Source organism: Silurus aristotelis (assembly GCF_946808225.1).
Source record: "Silurus aristotelis genome assembly, chromosome: 14".
NCBI classification, from domain to species: domain Eukaryota; kingdom Metazoa; phylum Chordata; class Actinopteri; order Siluriformes; family Siluridae; genus Silurus; species Silurus aristotelis.
In genome coordinates this window covers 23,362,599-23,390,180 of record NC_139587.1, presented here as the reverse complement: position 1 = coordinate 23,390,180, position 27,582 = coordinate 23,362,599, and the positions used below count along the sequence as shown (strand labels likewise).

The 27,582-nt window shown below is 36.3% G+C and overlaps 1 protein-coding gene across 5 annotated transcripts in view; it reads left to right on the top strand.

The window, feature by feature from the left end:
* Positions 1 to 27,582, top strand: part of dock4a (dedicator of cytokinesis 4a) — a 97,756-nt gene that overhangs the window by 45,359 nt on the left and 24,815 nt on the right. For 3 of the 5 annotated variants that reach the window (XM_083560806.1, XM_083560809.1, XM_083560808.1), the window contains 18 exons: positions 1,934 to 2,059; positions 5,637 to 5,761; positions 6,042 to 6,204; positions 6,842 to 6,948; positions 8,099 to 8,255; positions 9,852 to 9,949; positions 10,553 to 10,636; positions 12,209 to 12,309; positions 17,422 to 17,503; positions 19,170 to 19,340; positions 21,325 to 21,517; positions 21,710 to 21,840; positions 22,449 to 22,583; positions 23,385 to 23,483; positions 24,180 to 24,274; positions 25,985 to 26,060; positions 26,324 to 26,424; positions 26,525 to 26,583. In XM_083560806.1, coding sequence (XP_083416932.1) covers positions 1,934 to 2,059; positions 5,637 to 5,761; positions 6,042 to 6,204; positions 6,842 to 6,948; positions 8,099 to 8,255; positions 9,852 to 9,949; positions 10,553 to 10,636; positions 12,209 to 12,309; positions 17,422 to 17,503; positions 19,170 to 19,340; positions 21,325 to 21,517; positions 21,710 to 21,840; positions 22,449 to 22,583; positions 23,385 to 23,483; positions 24,180 to 24,274; positions 25,985 to 26,060; positions 26,324 to 26,424; positions 26,525 to 26,583 — 2,103 coding nt within the window. The remainder of the gene's footprint in view (positions 1 to 1,933; positions 2,060 to 5,636; positions 5,762 to 6,041; positions 6,205 to 6,841; positions 6,949 to 8,098; positions 8,256 to 9,851; positions 9,950 to 10,552; positions 10,637 to 12,208; positions 12,310 to 17,421; positions 17,504 to 19,169; positions 19,341 to 21,324; positions 21,518 to 21,709; positions 21,841 to 22,448; positions 22,584 to 23,384; positions 23,484 to 24,179; positions 24,275 to 25,984; positions 26,061 to 26,323; positions 26,425 to 26,524; positions 26,584 to 27,582) is intronic. The other 2 variants (XM_083560807.1, XM_083560810.1) reach the window with 1 other exon arrangement.

The window sequence follows — 27,582 nt, the reverse complement described above, 5'->3', positions numbered from 1 at the left end:
ATGGAGCTTTTCTAACCGTCGTCCATTAAACGCCAATTATCGGTGCAGTGTACATTTGCTATCAATACACTCTGGAAGGGCCTATCGACCGCTTACGCTCTTCTGTGTTATCTCTGTTTTGGGGTGGCTCATCAAGAGAGGGACACATGCTGTGGTTTTGTTAATATTAATGCTGATCATTTTTATTATGTTCAAAGTTTATCAAGCTGAAATGTTGAACCTATTTTTGTACAATATCTAAGCCATGTTCTTTTGCCTTTTGAGACTTTTAGAATATGATGAAGCAGTGTCTCACACAGATTCAAAACGTTTGCTTCTTGCCTCTTTGATTGGGGGTGTGATTTCCACACGTGTTTGTGTGTATATCTGTGTATGTGTGTGTTTGGGGGATATTTAATGTGTTCTCCCAATGCTTTCGGGGGTTTCCTCTGGGCACATGAAAGTTCCCAAGACCCAAAGGTATCCTGAACAGTATTTAAGAAACCATAGTTTAGTATATAAATCCAGAAAAATGACCTTTGTAAAAAGTCACACATAAATCTAGATATTTTAACATATAATAACCAGGAAAATCATAATTCAATTCGAATCATATTTTTATTTTTATAAGGCTTTAAACAATGAACATTGTCACAAAGCAGCTTTACACAGATAATGTGGTAATAAAAATTAATAAGATGTTTTTTTTTAAGTGTAAGTTTGTCTCTGATGAGCGAGCTGGTAGCGAATGTGACAAGGAAAAACTCCCCGAGATGGCATAAGACAAAAACCTTGAGAGGAACCAGACTCACGAGGGAACTCATCCTCATCTGGGTTGCACCGAATGTCCATTTATTGCAAATATACAATGTTGTGGGGTACAGTGATGGTGATCAGAAGCAAACTGTAGTCCTGAGTCAGTGTAGCAGACTGTTGACATCAACTACAGTCCAAAAATCATGGCACACAAAAATCATCAAAACATCAATTGTCAAAAAACAAGTTAGAATTAATTTAATCCTTCTTAATTTGCACCCCTGTTGTCACAACTACACTAGCTATTCTAGCTAAACTTAAATTAGCATCACTTAGCATTGATCATTTGATTTATTGTGAATAATATAGTGGATGTTTTGTTAAGCAAGGTAAAAGTGTGGTTTATAAGAAAGATTCACTATTGTTTAGCTGTATTGTGTGGGGTTGTGTTGTGTGGAGGAGGCAGTGTAGAATCTTATATAACAACATCTCACTGTACTGCTAATCTGACTGATATAATACATATGAATGGGTTTGCATTGCTGAGTGAACCGTGTGGGGGAAGTGCATTCGCAATGTTATGAAATAAAAGTGGCCACAATTAGGCTTTGTGCTCCGAGGCAGAGATTTGTGCAAGACAGACATAGATAAGGTTTCTGCTTTATGTAATTTAGCAGTAGTTAGATGGGTGGAAATGTCTTTATTGGAGAATGATGAAATAGATGAAGAGAGCAGTATATTATTTTTTTAATCTGCAAAATGTCATTTTTTTATCTGCAAAATGTTAATGTTTGCAGATAAAACACACACTAAATGGTGAAATAGCTGAAAGATTTTTATTTATTTATTTATTTATTTATTTGTCTTTTATAAAGAAATTGGCATCTGCATGAAATAAAAAAATCGCAATTCTGAATAAAACTATATTTTGGTTATTGCTTTAGAGGTAAAAGTTTAACTCTCATGCCAGAAAGTCTAAAGTATCATTATTCCCCAGATTAATAAGGTAATATTAAAATTTTTGCTTCTAGAAATAAGCAACAGTGCAGGGTTTTTTTTTTCCGGTTCTTCCTGAAAATGGGTTATTTTCGCAGTGTTAAACTGCCTGAGCTCCGCACTCTGGTTATGAGCATATCGAATTAGAGGTATTGCATTTGAAGTGATTATATTATGCCTGTGGTTATTCTTGTTCCTGCAGGACTCGCTGTTTCGCTGCAGTTGCTGCATGGAGACCTGGAACAGATTCAGAAGGAATACATGCGTCTTTTCACACGCAACGTCTCCATCACAAAGAGACTTGGCTTCTCTGAGATCATCATGCCAGGTAAAAGGTCATTAGTATATTTGCTTGGTTTTAATGCAATGTTACATTATGAAATATTTTGCTGTAACTCATATGTAGGACTGATGGTGCTGGTGTCATGCAGGTTCTTATTTGTTTTATATCAAGAATTGGCTTTATGAACAATTTAAAGGCACTAAAGGGTACAGTAGTTAGGGATCAGTGACACTTGGCTGTAAGAGCAGAGCGGATGGGAATACTGTATGTGGTTCACCAAGACAAGTTCCAAAAAGTACACTTTTACAATTTTCATTTTGGTGTAGCCAACTTTGGTTTCAAGACTTAAGCTACCAGGCTCATGCTGCTTATATGTAATAACTGAATAGTATGTATAGGGTGACCAGACTTCCCACTTTGTGCTATGGACAATAATTTAATACTTTGTCCCTCATCCCAAAACCTTGAGAAAATGTCCTCTATTTTGATTTGGAAATATAAAATAAACATAAGAAGGTTCTATTCAGTTTTTTCCATGTTTCTATGATAATATTTCAGGAAGTTATAAATGTAAATAATTGGTAAGCAAAGAATTGTGTCATCGAACGAAACAGTTGTTTCCTATGTTCCCATCCAGTGGCTGTGGACAAAAAACTAACGCCTTAGTTTTAAGGTGTGTATCAGCTTCCACTCGATAGAAAAGTTTAGAAAATAGAATATGCATTTACTTGTTACATGTACCTTACAATACAGTAAGATTCTTTCTTCAGATATTATCATATACTGTATATGTTATGAAGCTGGAGTCAAAGTTCAGGGTCAACTTTGATACAACGCCATGGAGCACAGAGAGTTAAGGGCCTTGATCAATGGCCCAAGAGTAAACCCCCGACCTGAGCTACCTGAGCTACCACTTCCTTAGGTCACGCCATAGAAATATTTTGCAAACAACATAGTTACATTAACCGTGTTAGAGTTTAAGGGAAAACATGAAGGGGAAAAAATGGACAGAAACATATTTGTGGGTGAGATGTGTCGATGCTATGTACTATTTTGGAACTAAATAGCTTCTAGAGGAATATAGGCTATTACTAAAAAAAAGGGAAATGTGAATTTTCTTTTTCAATTCATTTTTATATTCAGAAATGTATAGTTTTTCTTTGTATTTATAATATAAATCTTAATAAATACCTTCTTATATGAGTTTACTTCTTATTCCTAACAGTGCCTGAAATTTGTCTTATAATGTCCCACATGAACTTACTTTTTGTCTAGATTCAAGATTTAATGAATAAATTTAATGTACATTTTATAATATAATGAAACCATGAAATTCATGTGCAAATGCCTCTTATGAGCTTTTCTTATGAGGCTTCTCTCGAATCTTGTGTATGGCAATGGTAGACACATTATTGTCTAGTGAATGTTGCCATTCTAACATTTTTTATTTTATCCTCTTTCATGTCTCATGAGAAGTGTCTCTTAATATGCCTTATTTTCTGTTTATCCACACATTTGCTCACAATTTACATGTCTTTATTGGTTTTCACACTTTCTGATGGCTCACACGGGACTTGCCTCAGCTTGTGTTGGCAGAGAGAGCAGAGGTCATGCTCAGATTTAGTGTGGGACAGAGTTAATTTATTGTGGTGAGATAAGTGACATTAGTTGCTTTAGAAAAGACAATTTTAAAGTCTTGTGATCAATCTTTTAATCTGAGAAGAAAAAACTTTGTGAATTAATACATTGAAAGTTCATTGTGTAGTTGAATTGATACAAAACTCTGTCGACTACAGCTGTGTTGTATTTATTATGTTAAAATGTAGCATGTTAATAAATGTTGGAAATGAGTGGCTTTGTAATGTATTACACATCATGAATAGTATGCTAAGTAGGTGTACCTGATGTACAGTATATGTATGATTACTGAATAGCTGTATTAGGCTTTGAAATTTTTTTGTTCAGTACATTGGATTGTTTCTCATTGTACTATAAGTTTTACTGACCTAAAATTTGAAAAAACAAAAATCACTTTAGTTAAGTAGGTTACAGAGAAATGCTTTCAATTTATTTATTTAATTACCTTTAAATCTTGTTATAATCATAAATGGAATCATTTAAGCAACTTGAATTTTAATATACCGTATTTTTCGGACTATAAGCCGCTACTTTTTTCCCACTTTTTGAACCCCGTGGCTTAAACAATAAAGCGGCTAATTTATGAAATTTTCCTGGGTTTTTCTGGGTTTCACAAACTTCAAGCCAAAAAACTGAGCGACATAACATTAGACCAATGATTTCCGAATGGAAACGAAAAAACCTACCTCACATGTGTTCTGAGCTGCACGGCATCGGAAGAAAAAACTTCCATCGGTTAATTTTTAAACGCACGACAATGCCAAAAGATAAACTCCCGAGATAAATTGTTGTGAAAGGAAGGAGGAAGACAGTGAACAATGACTTTCTTGGTAGGCTACTGTTTAGATACAAGCCGTTTTAACGCGTTGAGTCTGGGTGAAGGGAGAGCTCGCTAACTCCAGTTGCAACAGAAATCATATAAGCACAGAGAGGTTTCCAAAACTCATGTTTTTTCTATTTTTCTTTGCAACAGCGTTACGGGTTAGTCAAAGAAACTTAGAAATGAGCATCAGAAAATAATAAGGACATATTCCTCGGTCTTGAACACACGCAGTAATAGCAGAAAATGCAGTGCAATAGCGGAAAAGCCTGTGTAAAGTACATTAGTGTACATTAGCGGCTTATAGACAGGTGCGGCTTATTTATGTTAAAAATAAAAATATTTGTAAAATTCAGTGCTTATAATATGTTCGGCTTAAATTCGGCTTATATATGGGTGCGCTTTATAGTCCGGAAATTACGGTAATGTTTGGTACAAAGCAATTCTCAGCCCATGGCCCTCTATCAAGTATAATTTTTTGGCACCTCTGGTTTTATAATATATACAGTATAATTGCAGTGTTACAGTAATACAGTTTGTTGTGTGATTTGCTTTACAGTTATTCATGCTGTGCTGATTTGATGTTTCTATATTGAAAAGCTAAAAGCAAAAGATTCTAAGCAAGTTGTTTTAAAATTAGAAGCTATTAACTCGAAACATTCAAAATACTTATAAGCCATTTTATATCCCGATAAACAAGCAAAATCCGGCACATATGAAAATGTTGAAGAGGGCCCTCGGTTTCCTGTTTTTCTGTGTAAAATCCTTTTTTTGTGGCTAAGCTCTAGTAATAACATTGTTAGTATGATTTTCTTTTTAAGCCACACAATGGCTGTTGAACATTAGCCAAGTTCTAATACTATTAACATGCTAATGTTGGCTAATGCTTGTTGGTGAGGACAAAGATATCCTCACCGTCTTGCTTAAAAAAAAAATTGCAGTTTTGTGTTGAATGAGGGTACAGTGGTTTACCAGCTAATATGCGCTGAGTCCAAGTAGTGTATTGTTTTATTCTGCTGAATGATTTTGAGATGTTAATCTGTCTTTATAAACATAATCTTGTTTAAGCATTCATTAAAAAACACAAACAAAGCCTTGATGTATGTGTTTCTGTTGTGTCTGGCAGATTCTGTAAATGTAAATGTTGTGGGTTTTTGGCTGCAGGTGAAATCAGGAACGACCTCTATGTGACCCTGGAGAGAGGGGAGTTTGAGAAAGGGGGGAAGAGCGTAGCGAGGAACGTGGAGGTCACCGTGTATCTGCTGGGAGCTGATGGCCAGGTACTGAAGGTAAAATATATTACAGGGACTATGAGCAGGTATTCGTCTATATGAGAACACATTCAGGAAATTGATTAAATGTATTGATTGCTTCCTTTAATCTCTTCTGTTTTTCTTTTTGTGTTTATTCACAATTACATTTAGAGCATTCTGCAGATACAAAGATTTTTGAGCCTACAAAGAGGATCTGACGCCCTTAAACTACTTCATTAGTTCAGGGACTAAAATTATCAGTCTAAAAACAATATTGGGAAGTTAGTACTATTTGTTTGCGCTTTTTCTGTTTCAGGGACTGGTGTTCTCAGGTTCAGGTGAGCCCGGGATGGATGTGTTCCACTCGTATGTTCTGTACCACAGTAACAGTCCTCGCTGGTCAGAGCAGATCAAGCTGTGTGTTCCTCCAGAGCTGTTCAGACTCGCTCACCTGCGCTTCGAGTTCAGACACTGCTCCAGTAAGAGCTCGCATTTCACGACTTTGACCAAAAAAACAAGTCAGTGGATACATGAGGTAAACAAGAATGAGAAGAGAAAAAAAACGGATTAATAAAAATTGACAGAAAAATTAAAAGATTCTCTACATTAAGAAACTTTATGGCAGATGCCCTTATCCAGAATACTATTTTATACATCTGAGCAGTTAAGGGCCTTGCTCAAGGGCCCTGCAGTGGCAGATTAGTGGTAGGATTTGAACTCATGACCTTCTGATTAGAAGTCCAAAGTCTTAACCACTGACCTACAATTTCCATTTATGTGATTATACTAATTATACAGGCATAGATTAAAGGTTTAAGAATGTATAAATTATTTAGGTAGATAGATAAACAGATGGATAGAGAGACAGTGAAAGCATACTTTATTAATCCAGAAGGAAAGGGACATTACAGCACTGACTGCTGACGAGTTATTTTTTTTATAACAATGAATTCAGGATTTTATTGCAATAGTAATTGCAATGATTCCTACTTAGAGCTTATTTAGTATATACGCTCCTGCTACATGTTCTGTTACACTAGAAACCTTTGTGTGATTACTGTAATTACTGTTAAGATAAAAATGTGACACTAACATGCTTGCTTTCTGATCTTTCAGCGAAGGAGAAGGGAGAGAAAAAGCTGTTTGGGTTCTCATTTGTGCCGCTCATGCAGGAGGACGGAAGAACATTGCCTGATGGGACTCATGAGCTCATTGTCCACAAGGTATGACGTGGATGTGTAAAGAATTACTCCAGTGTTTTTCTGACTATAATTTCTGCAGAATACATGTGGTTTCTACAGAAAATAATTTAAACATGTTTTCCTTGTTTTGGGAAAAACATGAGAAACCTTGTGTATGGTTTCTCGTAAAGATCTAGGGGCAGTTGTTAAGATGTAAATAATGAATTTTGTGTAGTGTGTGTATGTGAAGGACTTTTTCTTTAAAGACAAGGATATTTATGAATGATGCCCAGAATCTTTATAAAACCATAATGTTATTGGGCCTTTATTCACCATTTTTTCCACATTTTCTTATATTATAGCCTTTGTGATTTATTAGAACTTTGTACATTTATTGAAGAAGAAAAAAAACTATTAATAACTTGGACATAAGCTTTTAATTCCTTTTCTATGACACTTCAAATTCAGCTCAGCTGCATCCTGTTTCTCTGAAAAAACCTTTGAGATCTTTTTTACTCTTTGATTGGAATCCACCCTTGGAAAATGTACTTGAATTTACATGATTTGGAACTGCAAATACCTAAACATCAGCGGAAAATGCATATCAGGCCAAAACCAAGCCATGTGATCGGAGGAAACTGGTTGCAGAGCTCAGAGACAGGACTGTGTTAAGGCAAAGTTTTAGGGAAGATTACAACACAGGCTCTGCTGCATTATGCATGACTCTATAAGTCTTAAAATGGAAGAGGTATGGAATAACCAGGACTCATTCTAAAGCTGAGCAATCTGGGGGCAATGACCTTAGTGACCAAAAGAGGTGACCAAGACTCAGTCAGTCTCTGGTCAGTCTGGCTAAGCTCTAGAGATTATGTATAGAGATAGAGAAACTTGAAGGTCATCCATTAATGTAGCGCTCCACTGATCTGGGCTTTATAGCAGTGAGGCGAAACAGAAGCCTCTTCTTTTGGTCACCTTTTGGTCAGGTTGATGATGGTGGAAAACTTTATAGGCAATTAGGTTTGTTTTTTACTCCAATGTTCAGAAAAACATTAAAAAAATCACAAAAATGACACTGAATTTAACAACTGCTTTTAGATTTCTTATTAAACAAGTTTTCTTTTATATAGCTTATAGTTGCATATATTGTAAATCTTTGAAGTATCTTTTTAATGCTCATTGTTCTTTCTGTTAGTGTGAAGAGACTGCAAACCTGCAGGACTTGTCTCGCTACCTCAAGCTTCCCTACTCGAAAGCCAGTCTACAGCCTGGCACCAACCAGACCATGAAAAACAGCAAAGAGTCCTTCTGGATCCTCTCAACACTCTGCTCCACCAAACTCACGCAGAACGGTACCGATCACAATCCTCCATCTGCTTAGATTTCTTTGAACTAGCAATGGTATGAGCAGTGTTATCAAAATGAGAACCGATAATTTTTTAAATAAATGCTTGCATAAATCACACAGTGTACTCTGGTCTTAGAAAGGTATAAAAAGAAGTGCCTGAATTTGCTGTTCATCAGGTTTATGAGTCATTAAGTCACCGCTGATAAGCTTAATTGCACTTACCACTCCAATCTTTGAGCAATAATTAGACTTCATAATAGCAAACCTCCTGTGACCTTTAATTTCTGACCTTTGTGTTATTTATGGATCGGCTCTCTGTGTGAGTGGTACACATGAAAGAGTGTGTGTGTGATGGGGGGGTGGCTGCATACTGATCGCACACCTGCATCTGTTGACCTTGGAGCTCAATCTAATAAATTCAGCAGCTGGGCTCCGATCCGCACGTAAACACTTCCCACTGAAAGAAACTGTACAAGGTAGTGTGTGTAAACAATATCAGATAAGGAGATGTGCTGTTATGAGAAAACAATCAGTCAGAGTGGTGCGGTGTAGGCTGACATGCCTAATTTCCTCTTCCTGAAGATATTGGAGGGTTTTTCCCCCTTTTTTTATGGAAAATTGGTCAATGCTGTAGATTGCAATGTAGCAAAATATTATGCTTTTTTCTTTTATCAGTTTACAGTTACATTTAATTTAATATACACATTATGTATATATTTTAGCCATTTGCTACTATAACAGCAAATGGGCACTAGCTGTGGAATGTGATGTTCAAAAAGCACATAATCTTATGGTCAGGTGTTCACAAATCTTTTGCCCATATCGTGTAGTTACATTATTACAGCTATAAACCATTGTTCTCTCATCAACCTCTCTTGAAGTTAATAAGGCAGCTAATCCAGCCTGAAGAATTTCCTATGCCGGAAAAAAATTTAAGGAACATGTTTCCTGATACAAAGCTCTGACACTGAAGACTTCTTCAATAAATGTTTAATAAACACCTCACATTATAAATGACATACATATTTGAACTAAGGCTTTATTACAAACCTGTGAATCGCCTTTTATCCAATAATAGTCAGAATAAATGTTATGATAGTAAATTGATCAACGCTTTCTGATCAATCAGAAACACTGTGGAAGATTTTTTATTTTCGATCATGTGTCATGGTTTAATAAGAGATCCATAAATGTGGTGTGGCAGATTTCAGTCCTGGAGGGCTACAGCTCTGCAGGGATTAGTGATTTATCAGCTGTGTGTAAACCATCGGTTGCTCTGTGGAACATTTGATTCATGTTTTTATCTCATTCATGCATGATTTATATTTCAGCTGTTGCTCTCATTCTCAGTCTTACACTTTAGGTCACTGTTCAGTTGTTCTTATTGGACTGTGTTGTGTTATTTTCACATATTGTTTTAAGTGGTCTTGTGTGTAGGTTTGCTCACGTAGCACCTTGGTCCTGGAGGAACATCGTCTTTCGTACAACTGTATATGTATATGACAAAATGCATAATACATACTCAAGATTTAAGATTCAGCTTGCATGTAAATGTAAATGTAAAATAAAAGCCGGGTGATTTGTTTGACTCGATCTGCAGGTGACATGTTGGATTTGCTGAAATGGAGAACCCATCCGGACCGGATCATGGACGGCTTGTCCAAACTGAAGGACATGGATGGCACAGAAATTGTTAAGGTAAATTCTTTATAATTGAACTAAAAACAAAAAAAAAATTATTAAATTATCATTAAAAGTCATTGAAATGTTGTTAACCTTTTCTTTATGTTGTGGTGAGTTGCTTGACAATTTCCTTTTTATTATTATTAGAGGGGACGTCTGGAATTAGTAAAACTCAGAGCATTTTTAAGATCAGATTTGAAAAGTTCTAGACAGTTCTAGGCCCCTGAGAATTTAGCATTAATAGACATGCTATAGTGGGCAGTGGTAGCTCAATGGTTAAAGGCTCTGGGTTACTGATTGAAAAGCTGCCACTGTTGGGCCCTTGGGCAAGGCCCTAAACCTCTGTACTTTGCCCCCAACTTTACACAAGCAATGTGAAGTACAGTATTTCACTGTACATTATATGTGACAAAAAAAATACTTTTTGTTACAATGTTCTATTTCTTTCTTTTCCGTTTGCTCTTATTTTGCTCCAAATTAAATGTTAACCAAATCAAAACATGAACCAAAAATAAAATAAACCCCTAAAATAAGTATTTACAATTTTTTATTTCTTCCTTAATTTTTCTTTTTGCCTAATTAATAAACCCCTTCTGTTTATTTTTGTTTCTGTCTCAGTTTTTGCAGGACACTTTGGACACTTTGTTTGCTGTATTAGACGACAGCCCACAGAGATACGGACTGAAAGTGTTTGACTGCCTGGTAAGACACGTGTTTTCAGCTACACCGTCTTAGATCTCCGGCTTTCAGTGGACTGTTTTGCTATTCAGATAATTTTAATGACCAATTTTTTTCTGTTCGTCTCACCCCGCTGTGTTGCCATGGTTACCTGGCGAATATAAATGGCAACAAAATATCTTTGATTGCGTAGAATCATGGCAGGGGTTGCGTTGTTTAACTGCTTGAGATTTGAAAGCTATTTAAGCTCACTTCGTGGTCTGAGGAAACGCTGTACGCTGTTTTAGAGAGCTGCAGGCGGAGCATCAGAGGCCGAGACTAAATGTAGGCTAATAGTCTAATTAATGCCACATAGTGTAATTAATATTAACGCAATCCCCGGAAGAGTCTCAGCTCAGATTCATTCTCAGCATCTTTGCCTGGTTAATGCTGGCTTTCATATTTGAAGAAAAAACCCTTAGCTCTTCTCAGCTCTTTTATTTGGACTGGATATAAATCTCTTATAGATCTCAGAAAGCTAAGTGAAGGTACACTGTATCAGGTTGCCAGATCTGTGAGATAAAACCCTCTAAATGTTTAGTAAAACTAGTCCAATGCTATAATCCTATAATTAGCATTTTACAGAGGTTAATATATATATATATATATATATATATATATATATATATATATATATATATATATATATATATATATATATATATATATATATATATATATATACTGTAGTGTCTTTGTGTAATAGTGTATTGTGGCTGTATGCTGTATTAATAATATCAGAATGATTGAGGCAAATCATTAACCACACAAGTTTTCATTTATAGAGTAAAGGGGATATTTGTATATATGTATATGTATTTACATTTGCTAAAGTCCATTAATTTTATCTCTACTGCTGTTTCAATAAACATTCTGTTATTTCATTACATTTTATTATACACATGGCCTCAACAAATCGAACAAATCTTTGGCTTTGAAAATTACAAAATGATTATATAGCTAAACAAATGTATGCAAAAGTCCAATTCACAAAATTGTAAATACATTTCAGGGATGTGGTGGATGGCGTTTAACAATTGAGATGGGAAAGTTTAAACAGTTTAGTGAAAAATAAAAAATAAAAAATGCACAGGAGAATTGCATGGAATAAATGAAAAGCTAATGCACAAAGTTCAGTCTGTAAAAACCTAAGAAATGATTCGGTATGAAAATAGACAAGGCAAAATTTCTCTTCACAAAAGTGTAAACAACACAAACATAGCAAAATGGCAAAAGGTCATAAAATCAGCAGGTTAGCACTATTGTATAATTTACTTAACACAGAAAAGGTCTGGCCTTACCAACACTGAACACCAAGCAAGCAAATGAAGGGCATGTCCACACTAATACTTTATTTTCTTTTGAAAACGTGTTTTTTTTTCCGTTTTGTCCTTTTGTCAGCTCTCCAAAGTGAACACGTTTGCGTTGAATTGTGGACAGTGAAAATGGAGGCTTTCGAATTTTTAGTCATTTTTAGTCAGAAAATTTTATTGTCATTGCTTTAAATAGAATAAAAATTTTATATCAATGTGCAATGGTGTTGATTTTCTTCGGCAGGTGCATGTCATCAATTTGCTGCAGGACAGCAAATTCCAGCACTTTAAACCCGTCATGGACAACTACATTGAGAATCATTTTGCAGGTGCTTTGTCATACAGGTGAGAACACAGACACATACTAGAAACAAAAGCATGTGTTTAGATGACTTTATTGATCTGAGATGTTTTAATTATATTAGGTTTACTATATTCTGGGGTTTATTTAGGGATTTTACAGTGTGTTCTACTGTAGATTTATATGTATCTCTTATATTGTGTCCTTTTGCAGCAGGGCAGCTCTGTAAATGTAATAACTTTGTACATTTAAGCTGTTTTTCTGCAAACACCCTGTAGGAAGTATTGCAAGGCGGTACAAGATCTTAGGACTCTATTTAGAGCCCAGCTTTTTACACTACAGTATATGAACAAGCATTTATCGACACCTGAAAAGCAGATTCCTTTATGCCTTTTGAACATCTCATTCCACATTTACTCCCTCTTTGCTGTTGTATTAACCTCCGCTTTTCTAAGAAGATGTGGATGTCCACTAGATTTTGGAGAATGCTTGTGAAGATTTGAGCTCATTCAGCCACAAGGGTGTTAATAAAGTCAGGTAGGTGGTGTTGAGGTCAGAGCTTTATAGCAGGAGATCTTTCACTCCAAACCATGTAAACCAGATCTTCATGAAGCTGGCTTCATACACAATCGGGTATTCCTGCTGGATCTCTTAGTTTAAGGGAGGGGAAAAATGAATGCTACTTCGCCCAATATATATTTGTGTGCCTCGAACTTTGTGGTAACAGTTTTAAAATAAAACACAAATGGCTGTAAAAGTCAGATGTCCCAATACTTTTGTCGATATTGTGTAATTAGAAATAGATAGATATATAGGGTGGGCCATGGAAAAGTAGCCCGCCTCTGTGGCACCGGTGTTGGAGGGGGCCTACTTTTCCGCAGCCCACCCTGTATGTAATAAATGATAAAAGGAATAACTGAATATTGCTTTGCTGGTGTGTGAAAATGCATCAGTTTCAAAAAGTTGTAGTTTGTGTAATCCAGTAAAACAATATATATATATATTTTTTTTTTTCCCTTAATCATCTTATCCTTTCATCTTAACTCGATGGTTCGACTTAAGATTTTTTGATCTTATAAGCGATATGACAAAATTGTAAAAATATTTAAAATTCCACGCAACAAGCACAGGCAGCAGCATACAATGTAGGATACGTGGGACGCGCAGCTGGGATGAGTGTGTCTCTCACCCTGTGAGATTCCCCACTCTCGCTAGCGGTCGACAGTAAAGTTGTCTCAGTGTGTATTTTTCTTTCTGTTTCAAACAGCAATTTTAGTGATGAAAGCATGTCTTCCAAGCGCCAAGTGTGTCTCCTGCTGGTAGTGAAAAAAAGAAGAGGAAAGCCATCAGTTTAGAGCAGAAAATGAAAATGATAAATCAGGCTGTCACAGGCTGTCACTGTCACAGTCATAGCACCATCTTTAATATTTTTGACTTACGAGGTGGTCGTCGTAACGTATCTCCATCGTAAGTAGAGGATTACCTGTAATAAACTATGACCTGATCTTTATAACTTACTCATTTCTTTCTGAAATAACTTGCATTGAATATCATTTCAGTTTCATTTTCAAATAAATATGATTTTTATTCTTTAAATCAGTCCCCGTTTCCACATATTCACTTTTCCTGCCCAAGCTTTATGTGTGTGTGTGTGTGTGTGTGTGTGTGTGTGTGTGTGTGTGTTTCAACAGGGAAGTTTGTTGTGTGTGGGGGTGTGTGTTGGTGGTGTGTAGGATGAGACTTAGTAACACAGTAACGCATCATGTTCTCACGTGTGTATGTGTAACCATGATGTGTGATAACAATGATGTGTGTGTGCGTTTGTGTGTGTGGCAGAGGTGTGATTTACTCCTTCATATACTGCTACCTCTCACCAGTCTTCCAACTCTCTCTCTCTCTCTCTCTCTCTCTCTCTCTCTCTCTCTCTCTCTCTCTCTCTCTCTCTCTCTCTTTCTCTCTCTCTCTCTCTCTCTCTCTCTCTCTCTTTGTTTCCCTTCTCTTTTTTTTACGTTTGCTTTCTCCTTTTAGTTCATTCCTGCTTTCTTCTCTCTATCTCTCTTCTCAATACTAACTCTTTTCTTTGTTCCTCCCTGTCTCCCCCTGTTTTTGTGTTTCATTCTCCTCTCCTTTCCATGTGTCTCTGTCTCTCTCACTCTCTTTCTCCTACTCCTTTTCAATCTCTCCATATCGATCCCTCTCATTCTCTTCTCATACCTTTAGCTCGTTTTCTGTTTCCCTCTTTCTCATTGCAAATTGGATGCTTTTCTTTTTTCATACTCCTCTCATCTTTTAGTTTTTTTCCCTTAGTGTTTCTGCTTTCTTTCTTCCTTCATTCCTTGCTTACTATCTTCTTTCCTTCGTTTCTATCTATCTATCTTTCCTTCTTTTTTATCTATTTATCTTCCTTCCCTCCTTCCTTCCTTCTTTCCTTCCTTCCTTCCTTCCTTCCTTCCTTCCTTCCTTCCTTCCTTCCTTCCTTCCTTCCTTCCTTCCTTTTGTAATCATCAACCTTTGAATAGTTTACATTTTTGAAACTGTGTTAATTAAAATTCCTGTTTGGGTAAATAATGCACAAAAAAACATTTTATAAAAAATAAAATAGAATAAATTAAATTGATTCAATACACTCTTTTATTATATTGATTCAATTGAGTAATCAATTAAATTGGCACAGATAAAATGTATTAATTTAAGATTCAATAAATAGAACAATTCAATGAAATTGTTTACATTTGTTAGACCCCATTTGGGTAATACAGATGCGTGTGTATGTTTTACATTTAATATTTAATTTAAAAAAGGATTTGATCCACTTAACTGTATTTTGCATACTTTAACAAATGTCTTCATTTGTTCCATTCTTTATTCATTCACTCCCTCGATATGCAGAATTGTCAAGATTTTCTCCTTTTTTTTACAAGAAATTATTAAAGCTGAACATAAACGTTAAAGAATCTTATTTCCAGCATGGAGTGAGTGGTCACAGTGGCAATGCACTAACCATAGTTACTTTTTTCATTTTTTTATAGCACTGGCATTGCTGTGTATGGTTTCAGATTTAAAAACAATAATAAAAAAATGCACTCAAAGTGCGAGGCGGAGACTAAACAAACTTGCAGTACACCACTTAACACGTTCATGAGGGATCTCAGAACTCTGACTCAGACTCAGAATATGTTTCGCATGTAAAAAGGATTGCATTCCGGTAACATGTGTAGCAAACCGAAAGCCCTGTACTGAAATATTTTGGCACAAATATGTGTATGAATAATAATTCAAGCTGCAGCCATGTTTTTAATTGATGTGAAACACCTCGCATTCAGCAGGATGCTAATCAGTGGTGGACAAGAAGGAAGTAAATGTAATTTATTACTGTACTTTAGTAGCTTTTTTCATGTATGTGTACTAAAAAAACACTTTACTGTCAGACTTTCTCAAACTGTAAAATCTCTAGGTGAGAGATTTTCATACTTCTAGCTGAAACAGTAAAAAACTTGCACAGTGACACACTTTCTCCATAAGTGATCTGGTGCTTTGTGTTCAATTTCAGCCTATTTTAAATTCCTATTTAATCATATGGGATAAAAATGGTGCTACCCCAGGCTTCAAATATTACAAATCCCTCCATTATTTAGATAAAGCTAGCATTTCTCTGTGTCAGATGAAAAACGGCTCTTCTGGGTCTCATTCCACCATTTTTTCACCCAGATCCCGATTTTTCTCTTCCGATAAATGTACAGATTCCCAAAGACAAACACAGATTACACTGTTATATTTTTAGCTCACCTCCTTTGAAAATTGCGCTCACGTTTGCAGACAAAGGCTGAAGTGGATAATTCTCCAGAGAAACGTTTGTATCATCAAACAGTTCAAAGAGTTTGGCAGAGGGAGCATTTCAGGGTGAATTGATGCCACAGAGCAGTTTTTGTTTGCGGCCTACTTGTGAGCTTCACCCCAGAATTTATGAGGCGGAAAGAAAATATGCATCACTTCTGCTGCCACTATTTAATCAATAGGGGCATTAGGTTTAATGCTTCGGTATAAATCCTGTGTGATTTGTTCGTAATTCAGCAAAAATGCTGTGTAAATTGGAATATTTCTAACATATTTTCTATGACGACACAAATGCAGTCAAACTGTGCTCTAATATTTTACAATCTTCTTGTGCTACATTAGATGCTTGTAGCCGATCCAGTGGGTTTGATTTTCAAATCAAATCAAATCAAATTAAATACAATTTTATTTGTCACATACACATACATACACGGTACGACATGCAGTGAAATGCTTTTTACGACGATCCGGCATGAGGGAATAGGATGGGGAGAAAAAAAAAAAAACAAGAAAAGAAGGCAGATAAATAAAGTATAAAACTATATAAACTTTCTTTCAGCTTCTCCCGTTAGGGGTCGCCACAGCGGACCATCCGCATGTTTAATTTGGCACATGTTTTTACGCTGGATGTCCCCTTCCTAACGCAACCCTTCCCATTTATCCGGGCTTGGGACTGGCACTAAGGCTTGTGCAACCCTAATGGCTGGGGTCGGTTCCCTGACCGGGGATCGAACCCGGGCCGCAGCGGTGAGAGCGCCACATCCTAACCACTAGACCACCAGGGGACCTAAAGTATAAAACTATATAAAATATAACATATATAAAGATATATATCATTGGATGCAGTAGCATTACATTTTCCTTTACTTGAACTAGGAAAACCAAACCTGTTCCAGCATGACAGTGACACTGTGCACAAAACCAGCTCCATGAAGATACGGTTTTCCTGACTTTACTAACACCCTTGTAGCTGAATGAGCACAAATCTCCAGCACACCCCGAAATCTAGATGAACATCTTCCCAGAAAAGTGGAGGTTATTATAACAGTAATAATAATAAAAAATGGTACAATTCCTATTTTAGGTAGAACATGTTGGTTGTCAAGAATATTATAGTTGTGCATGTGTTATGCTCAATACAGTATTTAAAATTTCAATCAGATTTCAATCTGGCCAACTTTTAACTGTGTGTTGATCTCTTTACCAGGATAAAATGCAGATACATGATGCATGTGGCTCAGATGTAAAACGGTTCAATACGGTATACATAAAAAAAAATTCTATAGAAATACACAGTGTATTAAATGTCTTTATCTTTGCAGAGACCTGATCCGAGTTTTGAAGTGGCATGTGGACCGGATCATCGACGCTGAGCACCATGAGCAGATACAGCAGGTCCTAAAGGTAAAACTCAAAACATCTTCGCACTTTTATTTAGTTCATTTTACACAATTGTAGAACGATCTGTCTAGATCATTTTAATTATTTCATTTTTTTCGTGATTGGGAAATAAAAACAATATGTGAATTTCTGTACTCTTGTTTAAAAAAAACGCCAGGATCTTCGAATCAGCAATTTTGTAAACGCATCTGCGTCATTCTAGTGTAGCGAGCTAGCCGGCTAGTTAGCTGATACATTTCACTTACCTTTGGGATTTTAGTATTTTAGTTTATGATATTCTCGTATTATGATTTATTTAACAGTTCCGTTCAACAAACTATAAGATGTTACCACAGCAACTAATGTTATCAGATTTCAATATTTATATTTTGAAGTTCTGTTTTTGAAGGTTTCAGGTTTCTTTATTGTTTTCCTGAAAGATCACAATCTAAACTAAAAAACATTGCTAAAATTTTATTTACATTTATTTTTTTAGAGAAAGTGCATTCTAAATAAAAGAAGAAAAACAGAAAAATAAGTCATTTGTAACATTTTTTTTTCACTGTCATTTAAAAGAAGTCACATGTTTTGGTTAACTTTCAGGAAATACATGAATTGAACAAAAGTTTGTGGACACCTGAAATAAAGCCTTTTTGAACATCCCATTTCACGTTCCAGATTCCACTCATCTGGGAAGATGTTTTGGAGTGTACATGTAGAGATTTGTGTTCCTTTAGATACAAGTGTGTTAGTAAAGTCAGGTACTGATGTCAGTGATGTGACTAAGGCCTGGGGTGCAGTTAGCGTTCCAATTCCTCCCAAACGTGTTCAATAGAGTTGAGGTCAAAGCTTTATAGCAGATCTTCCACTTCAACCCATGTAAAGCATATCTCCATAGAGCTGGCTTTGTGCACAAGGGTATGCTGGAACAGGTTTGGGTGAATGGAACATTTAATGTTACCACTTCTGAAGACGTCCTATACAAATGTGTGCCTCAAACTTTTTGGAGAAGAACCACAAAAATCAGGTGTCCCAATACTTTTGTCCGTATAGTGTACTTGTAAGAATTCTAAGAAATATTTGTGACCACTTGTTTATGTGCATTTTGTATAATCAGAATAAAAAAACCCCAAAAAAGTTCATTATATAAAAGGCTTTGACTTAAACTCTCTATTGGCACATACACACTTACGACATACGTATTTGCTCACGCTGTGTCTTTATTTTACACCTTCATGTTCATACATGTACACAATTTCACGTGTTAACGCACACACATTCACTTCTCACCTCCTGCTGGGTATCCTGTTTTCCGCTCAGCTCCTGAACCCTTCAGCTAGCATGTGAATCTGTGCGGTACTGTATAGCGAAGCTGCATTAAAAAAAAAAAAAAAAACACACAAACGCTCCAAGTTGCACTTTTGGGCTCAGTTAGTAAAATATTTATATTTACATTAGACAATGAATTTATTGAAATGTATAATTGAAGTAAACTTGTGAGTTCTGGATCTTGCTCAGGGGTCCCAGAGTGACATTTTGGCTGTTCTGTAATTTTTTTACTTATAACCTTCTCATCAGCTTTAGCATCAGGAAATAAAGAAAGATTATAGCCACCAGATTAGCATTCTGTGGCTGCAAAATAATTTTTTCGCAGTAATTATATTTCTATAAACGATATTTGTGTACGTAGGCTGCGGAGTACCTGTTTAAATACATCGTGCAGTCTCGCAGACTCTACGCCGCAGCCATGGCGGCACAGGGCGAAGACGAGTTCCGCTGCTCTATTCACGAACTCTTCAAATCTGTCCATCTGTTCCTTTCTCACGAGAGCAAAGGAATCAGCCCTGTCACACACACACAGGTAAATAAAAACTCTCTCTCTCACACACACACACACACACACACACACACACACACACACACACACACACACACACACACACACACACACACACACAAACATTTTAAAAGTATCAGGTGCATACACTATACACTGCCATCATGAGCCCTGTTACACACACACACACACACACACACACACACACACACACACACACACACACACACACACACACACACACACACCCCACAGTGATCTCAGTCTAATTACATGTGCTAATTATCTTGAGGCAGACCTGCACTACATGGACACAGAGCACAGGGTCATGAGGTTACACACACACCCACACACCCACACACACACACACACACACACACACACACACACACACACACACACACACACACACACACACACACACACTCTCAGGTAACCTATACTTCACATTACACTTTGTATACAAAGAGCTTGTTTGCACTTTTACACTTGCAGCATCCTAACTGTGTACTATCACTATCACTATGGGTATGTGTGTGTGTGTGTGTGTGTGTGTGTGTGTGTGTGTGTGTGTGTGTGTGTGTGTGTGTGTGTGTGTGTGTGTGTGTGTGAGTGTTGAGATATAGCAGCTTTGCATGCCATAAGAAACAATTCCTTTCACACAGACTGTGTATGTTAATCGCAGCAGAATGGGGTCTGTATCATCATACAGAAACACACACACACACATACACACACACACACATACATTTGTGGCTGTCATAGCAGTGCAGCAGGAAAGCAGATTTCCATTAACACGCCTGAGCGAGTGAAGTGTCGTTGGGAACGCAGAACGGATCAGCAGCACATGGAGACGACAGGATTGGTGCCAACCCTGCCGCCTCACACACTGTTTACACATTGACTTTAGGCTTTTTTGTGTGTGTGTGTGTGTGTGTGTGTGTGTGTGTGTGTGTGTGTGTGTGTGTGTGTGTGAGGACGCGTGCATGTGTTTACGGCTGTTGTTTGAAGTTTCCTGCTGAGCAGAGTTTCAGCACGCTTGCTTTGTGTGTCACACTTATCCCCCCCTGCTCTGGATGTCAAGGTGTCAGATATCTAAAGCTAGATCTACTTTGCTTTGCTGTTCCTCTTGTGAGACGCCATGTTCATTTGACATCACACCCTGAACTCTGGAGTTCCCGAGGTCCGGAATTGCTGAGTTCCTAACATCACTGGGATATGACAAGAAAGAATTTCCCTGTGCTGTAAAGTATATGTGATTCCAGTGTGGACCAGCAATGTACTTAAGTTAAAGTAGAGCTCCACTCGGTTAAATATTGCTCCAGTAGAAATGCTCCCTTTAAACTTTCACTTGAGAAAAAGCCTTTAGTATCCAAAGTACTATCATTTATTATGACTATAATGTTCCTATTATCACATTTTGTCACAAGAGTCTTTACTTCAATCAATTCAGATTATGTGAAAAGACTCTAATGTTACTCTCAGCACATCATCTATTAATAGAATTATATTAATTAGTCAAACATTGAGATCCGTTAAAATGATCATGAGCTCAAAACCTTCTTTCCAACTACTTAAAAAACACACAAATATCGAAGTTCAAGTCAAAAGTTTCTTTCATCATTTATTCATATCAAAATGTTAAGCTTGATGTTAAACTGATGCTAATCTGTATGTTAGTGATGAGTAGATTCAACCAAGCAGCGATCAAATCAAGTTAAAAACAGAGCACGTGCTTGATCCTGATTGGTGGATTGCTTCGTGTGTGACAGTACATTTTTTATCCGCTCATAAATGAAAAAGGAACAACAGATCTCCCAAAATGTAGCTGAGTAAAAGTAAGATATTTGATTTTAAAATTAAAGTAAAAATCTCTCCAAATGGAAATACTTTGTTACTGTCCGACACTGGTGTACATAGACACACATCATATTCTGGTATAATACACATGCACTTGACCTGTGGATTTGGTCTGTGTGTGTGTGTGTGTGTGTGTGTGTGTGTGTAGGCTGTGTTTCTGAGGTCCTTCCCCACCGTGTGCTGTGAGCTGCTGAAGGTCTTTGGTGTCCGTGAGGTGGCGAATCTGGCACGCGACACACTGAGCAGCCTGCCCACTCAGACACACACAGACTGCCCCCTGCAGGCTGTCAAGCTGCAGTGCGTGGCCAAGACTGTGGAGAGCCCTCTTTACACTAACCCAGGTACACAGACACCTATACACACACACACACTTGCAAAGTTCTTTGTCCCATATCCCTGATTTAATGTTCTTTCCGGGCTGTGTTTAAATACTTCGCATCAGATACAGTGTCTGTTTTTTTGCTTGTGTGTATGTGTGTATGTGTGTGTGTGTGTGTGTGTGTGTGTGTGTGTGTGTGGGTGTGTCTTTGCAGAATCACGATGCGTGCTCTTATCTGTGGTCCTCCATCTACTCCTCACCTACCTGAAGGAGCAGAAGGAGTTGGTCCTGTGTGCAAACATCCTCACTAGCATGCTGTCTCTCGTCCACAGAGACCCAAACACAGTACGTAGAACACATACGCAATACTGCAAATATTGCGTTTTCTAATTATTTGTAAATATTTATGGTAATAGGGATCTGTAATCAGCATTCTTAAAGATATTCTATTAAAATGTAAATAAATTCTATTCAATCAAATGTTCTATGAAATAATTTTTTTATTATTATTATATTCAATAATTAATTATGAATAACAAATGTTTTAATATAGTTAATTCATAAATTTTTTCTAATTCATATTGATATATTAAGATCATTACTATAATTAATTAATAATGAATTTTAGTGTTCAAAAAGATATTGTATTAATATAAAAATTTATAGGAATATTAATGATAATATGATGATACTCAATAATTAATGATCTATAAAACATTTCTTGATATAATTTATAAAAAAATATTAAATTAATATTTATATATTTAGATTATATTCAATATAATTCATTACTAATTAATTTCTTATCCATATTTATATTTGCATCGTATTTGATGATACTTTTGATTTTCATTTAAAGTTTTAATTTCCAGATGTACATGATATTTGTGTGTGTGTGTGTGTGTGTGTGTGTGTGTGTGTGTGTGTGTGTGTGTGTGTGTGTGTGTGTGTAGGAGTGTGTGGCACCTGAGGAGGTGAATGTAATAATGGACAGCCTGTCTGGAGTGTTGTTGAAGACGATACTGGAGGTAACTAACCGTCCCCAGCCAGCTGCAACCTCCATGCGCTTGCAGTATCAGGACGTGACTGTGAGTGGAAGACACACACACACACACACACACACACACACACACACACACACACACACACACACACACACACACGCACACACACGCACACACAGTGTTTTGCTATCCTTGTAACAGCCATAATTATCACAGTATCTAATTAGATAAAACCTTCCCTGTACTTAAGACCTTTTTTTTTAATTTGCATATTTAGCATTTTAATGTATTTTTTTGACATGAACGTCTCCCATTAGTGCCTGTCAGGACAGTTCGATGTGAAAATATATGCCATGGTCACAGCGCTTATTTCTTTGCATAATTATTACCATAGCTGCATGACTCTATGTCTACACTTCAATCTAACCTGAATGTCAACCTCAGGAACCAAACAGGAGCCATTCAGCTCTTGCAATTTTTCAAAACCGAATGTCCACATCAGGTGACTGCTGTAAGATATTTCAAACCTTCTGAGAACTTTTGTTCATAAAAGCATTTCAAAGGGTCACTGAAACCCATGGTGCAGCTTAAGCACATTCCGATAGATGAATACAATTCAGCAGAGAAAATTTTGTGCTTGACTAAGCATTGGGATTTGGCTTTGTCTGGGCATGTGAGTCATTATACTAATAACATTCAAAATTTAATATGGAAATTCAATTGTCTTTCTGAATAAATTATGCTGAAAATATATTTTCAGTTACTCATCTCATCAACACAGGCTTTATTTCTGGATTATAGCCATGTTTAGACGTGTGTGTGTGTGTGTGTGTGTGTGTGTGTGTGTGTGTGTGTGTGTGTGTGTGTGTGTGTGTGTGTATGCAGGGTGAGTTTGTGGCCTGTTTACTGACCCTCCTACGGCAATTAAGTGATAAGGACTACCAGAAGCTCCTGAGCCGATTCCCTACAAAAGATGAGCTTGCGGTGAGTCATCCGAATTAATAAAAACAATTTATCAAATGAAATCCTTTTTATTTAAAGAATGGATGAAAGTATTGGGACACTTGACTTTCCCAGCTTTGTGTTTTTTGTCTCCAAACTTTTACCTCAAAGTTAGAGGCACACAATTGTGTTGGATGTCTTTGGTTGTGGGAGCATACAATTTTCCCTTTACTTGAACTAAGAAACCCAAACCTGTTCCAACATGAAGATGCCTCTGTGCACAAAACCTGTGAAGATATGCTTTACATGGGTTTGTAGTGGAAGATCTCATGCTATAGAGCTCTGATTTCAACCATATTGAACACCTTTGGGATGAACTGGAATGCTGACTGCACCCCAGACCTCCTCACCCCACCTACATCACTACCTGCCTTTACTAAAACCATTTAATAGGAAATGAACACAGATCTCCAACAGTAGACTCCATCATCCAGTATATAACTTCTTACCAGAAAAATGATGAGTATTATAACAGCAAACGGGGACAAAATGTAACATTATTTTAAAGAGCGCATACAAATCTTATGAGTGTCGACAATCTTTTGTCTGTATATTGTATATCCTGATTGACATTTTCTTTTTTGTATATGTTTATTATATGTTTATTATGTTTTTGTATATGAAAATGTTTTCTATTTGTTGTTGCACTGTGGAACATTTTTTTCCTTCTTTTTCCAGAATTTTCTTTTGCAGTTGTTCACTGTGTTTAGAATACTCATCCGGCATGATATGTTCCCAAAAGACTGGACAGTCATGAGATTGGTCACCAACAAGTAAGCACAGAAAACTTTCTTGGATTGCTGATTATGTAAATATATATATATATATATATATATATATATATATATATATATATATATATATATATATATATATATATATATATATATATATATATAGTATTAGTAGTGTCATTAAAAAGCTGATTCAGGTAATGCTATGTGTATGAGCTGTGTTTGTGAGGTCACTATGTAAACCTGTCTAATATCCAATAGATTTAATGACAGCAGGAAGACAATCAGGCACAACACCCCTCACCCCTAAGAATGTAATCATTCAGCTAATGTTTAATTACTGTTTAAAAAATTGCTAAGATTATGATAATGTAATTCAGCACTCCAGTACTGAAGTCTAGCTGGGACAATTGCCAGCTGCCAAAACATCTGGATATGCAATTTTAATATTCCATTAAAATGTTTCTGATGTTGGTGAACAGATCAAACACACATACTGAGGCAGATTTCAATAATGTATTTTTTTGCTTGAAAACCTTCACAATCCTTCTGTAGAGAGTTCGTTCAGTAGTAGTAGAAGACAGAACGAACTCTCTACAGAAGGATTGTGAAGTTTTTCAAGCAAAAAAAAACGTTTGGGGTTGAGTGTGTGTGTGTGTGTGTGTGTGTGTGTGTGTGTGTGTGTGTGTGTGTGTGTGTGTGTGTGTGTGCAGTTATAGGAAAATACAGTGTTGTATACAGAGGTGTTAATTTTGTAATTACAACAGGTTCCAAAGTGATTATAGTATTACTTTTATAACATTTTATCACATTATTAAATGTGTATTTAAGAACAAAATAGACATACATACTTTTATTGATCAATAGATAATTTGTGAAAAATCCTGTATATTATATTTTTATTATTTATTATATAATGCAATATGTAAAGTTAATCATAATAAAAATACAATACAAATACAAGTGTAAATGGGAGGTCAGTGGTTAAGATGTTGGACTTCTGATCAGAAGATCATAAGTTTATATATTAGAATCAACCATCTCCCACTCCTGGGCCCTTGAACAAGGCCCATAACCCTCAACTGCTCAGTTGTATAAATGAGTTGCATAAGAGCATCTGCCAAATGACATAAATGTAATTCAGGCAGCTTCGTATTTAGAAAAACACAAAGATTTTTACAGTTTTACCTCAGACTTAAAAAAAAAAGCTGCACCATATCAACAATTATTTTATTTACTTTAACATATTGGGATACCTGACTTTTTCAGGCATCTGTGGTTCTTTCCCAAACATCCCCAAATGTTTTTTAGGAACGTTGAATTAATTTGATTAACACAATTATATAGGATGAATTTGGCTCTTCACTTTAATTAGGAGAGTCCAATCCTCTTCAGCATAACAATGCACCTGTGTACAAAACAAAGTTCATGAAAATATGCTTTAGATGGGAGAGGAAGATCCTTGAGTGGCCTGCTATAGAGCTCTAAACTCATCCCTTTGGGGAGCACACTCCAAAATCTAGAGAAACATCTTCTCAGAAGAGTGGAGATTATTATAAGAGTAAAAGACTAAATGTAGAATGGGATTTTTAAAAAGCATCTAATGACCATGTATCCAAAAAATGTTTGTCTATATAGAGTATAGCTTTTTAAATGAGTATGTGACGTCCAAATTTCAGCAAATGTCACAGTAGTTTGTTTGTGTCCAGAGCACAAATCATTACACAATCCTTTTCATTTTGTTCCCAGTGTGATCATCACCACGGTCCTGTATCTCTCCGACACTCTCCGAAGCAACTTCCTTAATGAGAAATTTGACTTCAAGGTATGAGATAATTGCATCAGTGTGTGGTTGCGCCTGCCTTCGCACTTTATATGCAGCTCATATGTATTTGTATATCTTACTTTTTAAACGTTTCTTCCTTTTTGTCTTGCTCGTAATTGCAATGGCGTCTCTCAGTCTAGTCAGTCGGATCAGGAGAGATCACATGACCTTCTGTTCACACTCCAATCACTTGTGTGTGTGTGTGTGTGCAGTGTAGTAAGTGATCAGCAGCTCTCTAAATATACCTGTCCTTTTTCCTTCAGGTCTGGGAGTCCTATTTTTACCTCTCTATAATATTCGTCATCCAGCCGTGTCTCCAGCTCGAGACATTCCCTCCATCCAAACGGAAGAAAGTTTTGGAAAAGTGAGTCGTTTGCGTCTGAAATACTCCATATTTACATGTTCAATCATTTCCAAACATGATTCAACTCTTACTGTTGCTAACATTTCTCTTTGTTTTAAAGGTATGGAGACATGCGAGTGATGATCGGATGTGAGATCTTCAGCATGTGGCAGAATCTTGGTGAGAAAAAAACTATTTACTGACTGAAAAAGAAGCATACAGCATAAAGAGCCAACACCGAACCTGCTTTTGACTGTAGATTTTATGGCATGTCCTCATACTTTTGGTTCCAAATTGCCTTAGTTTGTGTCAGCACTCATTGTACAGACATTACACTGATACACTGACATTACTGATTGCTAATTAGCTGAGAGAATAAGTAAAGAGCTAATGGATGATACACTCGAGGATATGCTTGCTGTGTCAGAATTTGCTTATTAACTTTGCTTATTTAGTGCTTATATAGTGTAAGTATTTATATGTTTAGTAAGAAATGGTTAGGCTGAGCTTTAAAAAGATCTGCAGTACTGCAGAAGTTCAGTCTAGGCTTGTTCAATGGCGTGTCCATGTCAGTCACGGTTGAAAAAAGTTATCCCAGTCTCAAGGTTTGTCACAATGCATTATTAGAGAGGACCCTCTTATTTTCTAACTTCAATAAAATGTGATTAAATGCAATTCCATTTACAAACATTAACCTTTTCATTCAAACCTTTCATTTAAACATTAAACATTTGAACCTTTTTGGTCCCGATAAAGTTTTTTATACCAGTGGTTCTCATTTGACTATTATAGATATAGATAATATAGATATCGTTATAGTTACAGATTTTAATCCCAAACTTGTATAATGTTAATATCTTAGGCAATTATGTGCAATATTTTCAGTGCAGTAATAATAATTATTATATGTGCAATAACTTGTATAAGCATCGTTGTAGTGTGACGTTTTTGCTAATTGCTGCTACACATTCATTTCATGCTGTTATACATTTCTTTATATAACTTTATATTTAAATTAAAAAATATATATATATTTTAGATTCTTACTTTATTCTTCAAATTTAATTTTACTGTGAACAACTGCAATCCAAAAATTTCCCTATAGGATCAATAAAGTATTCTGATTTTGACTCCTACTGGAATCCCCTCACCCCACCTCCCACCTGAAACACCCCGCAG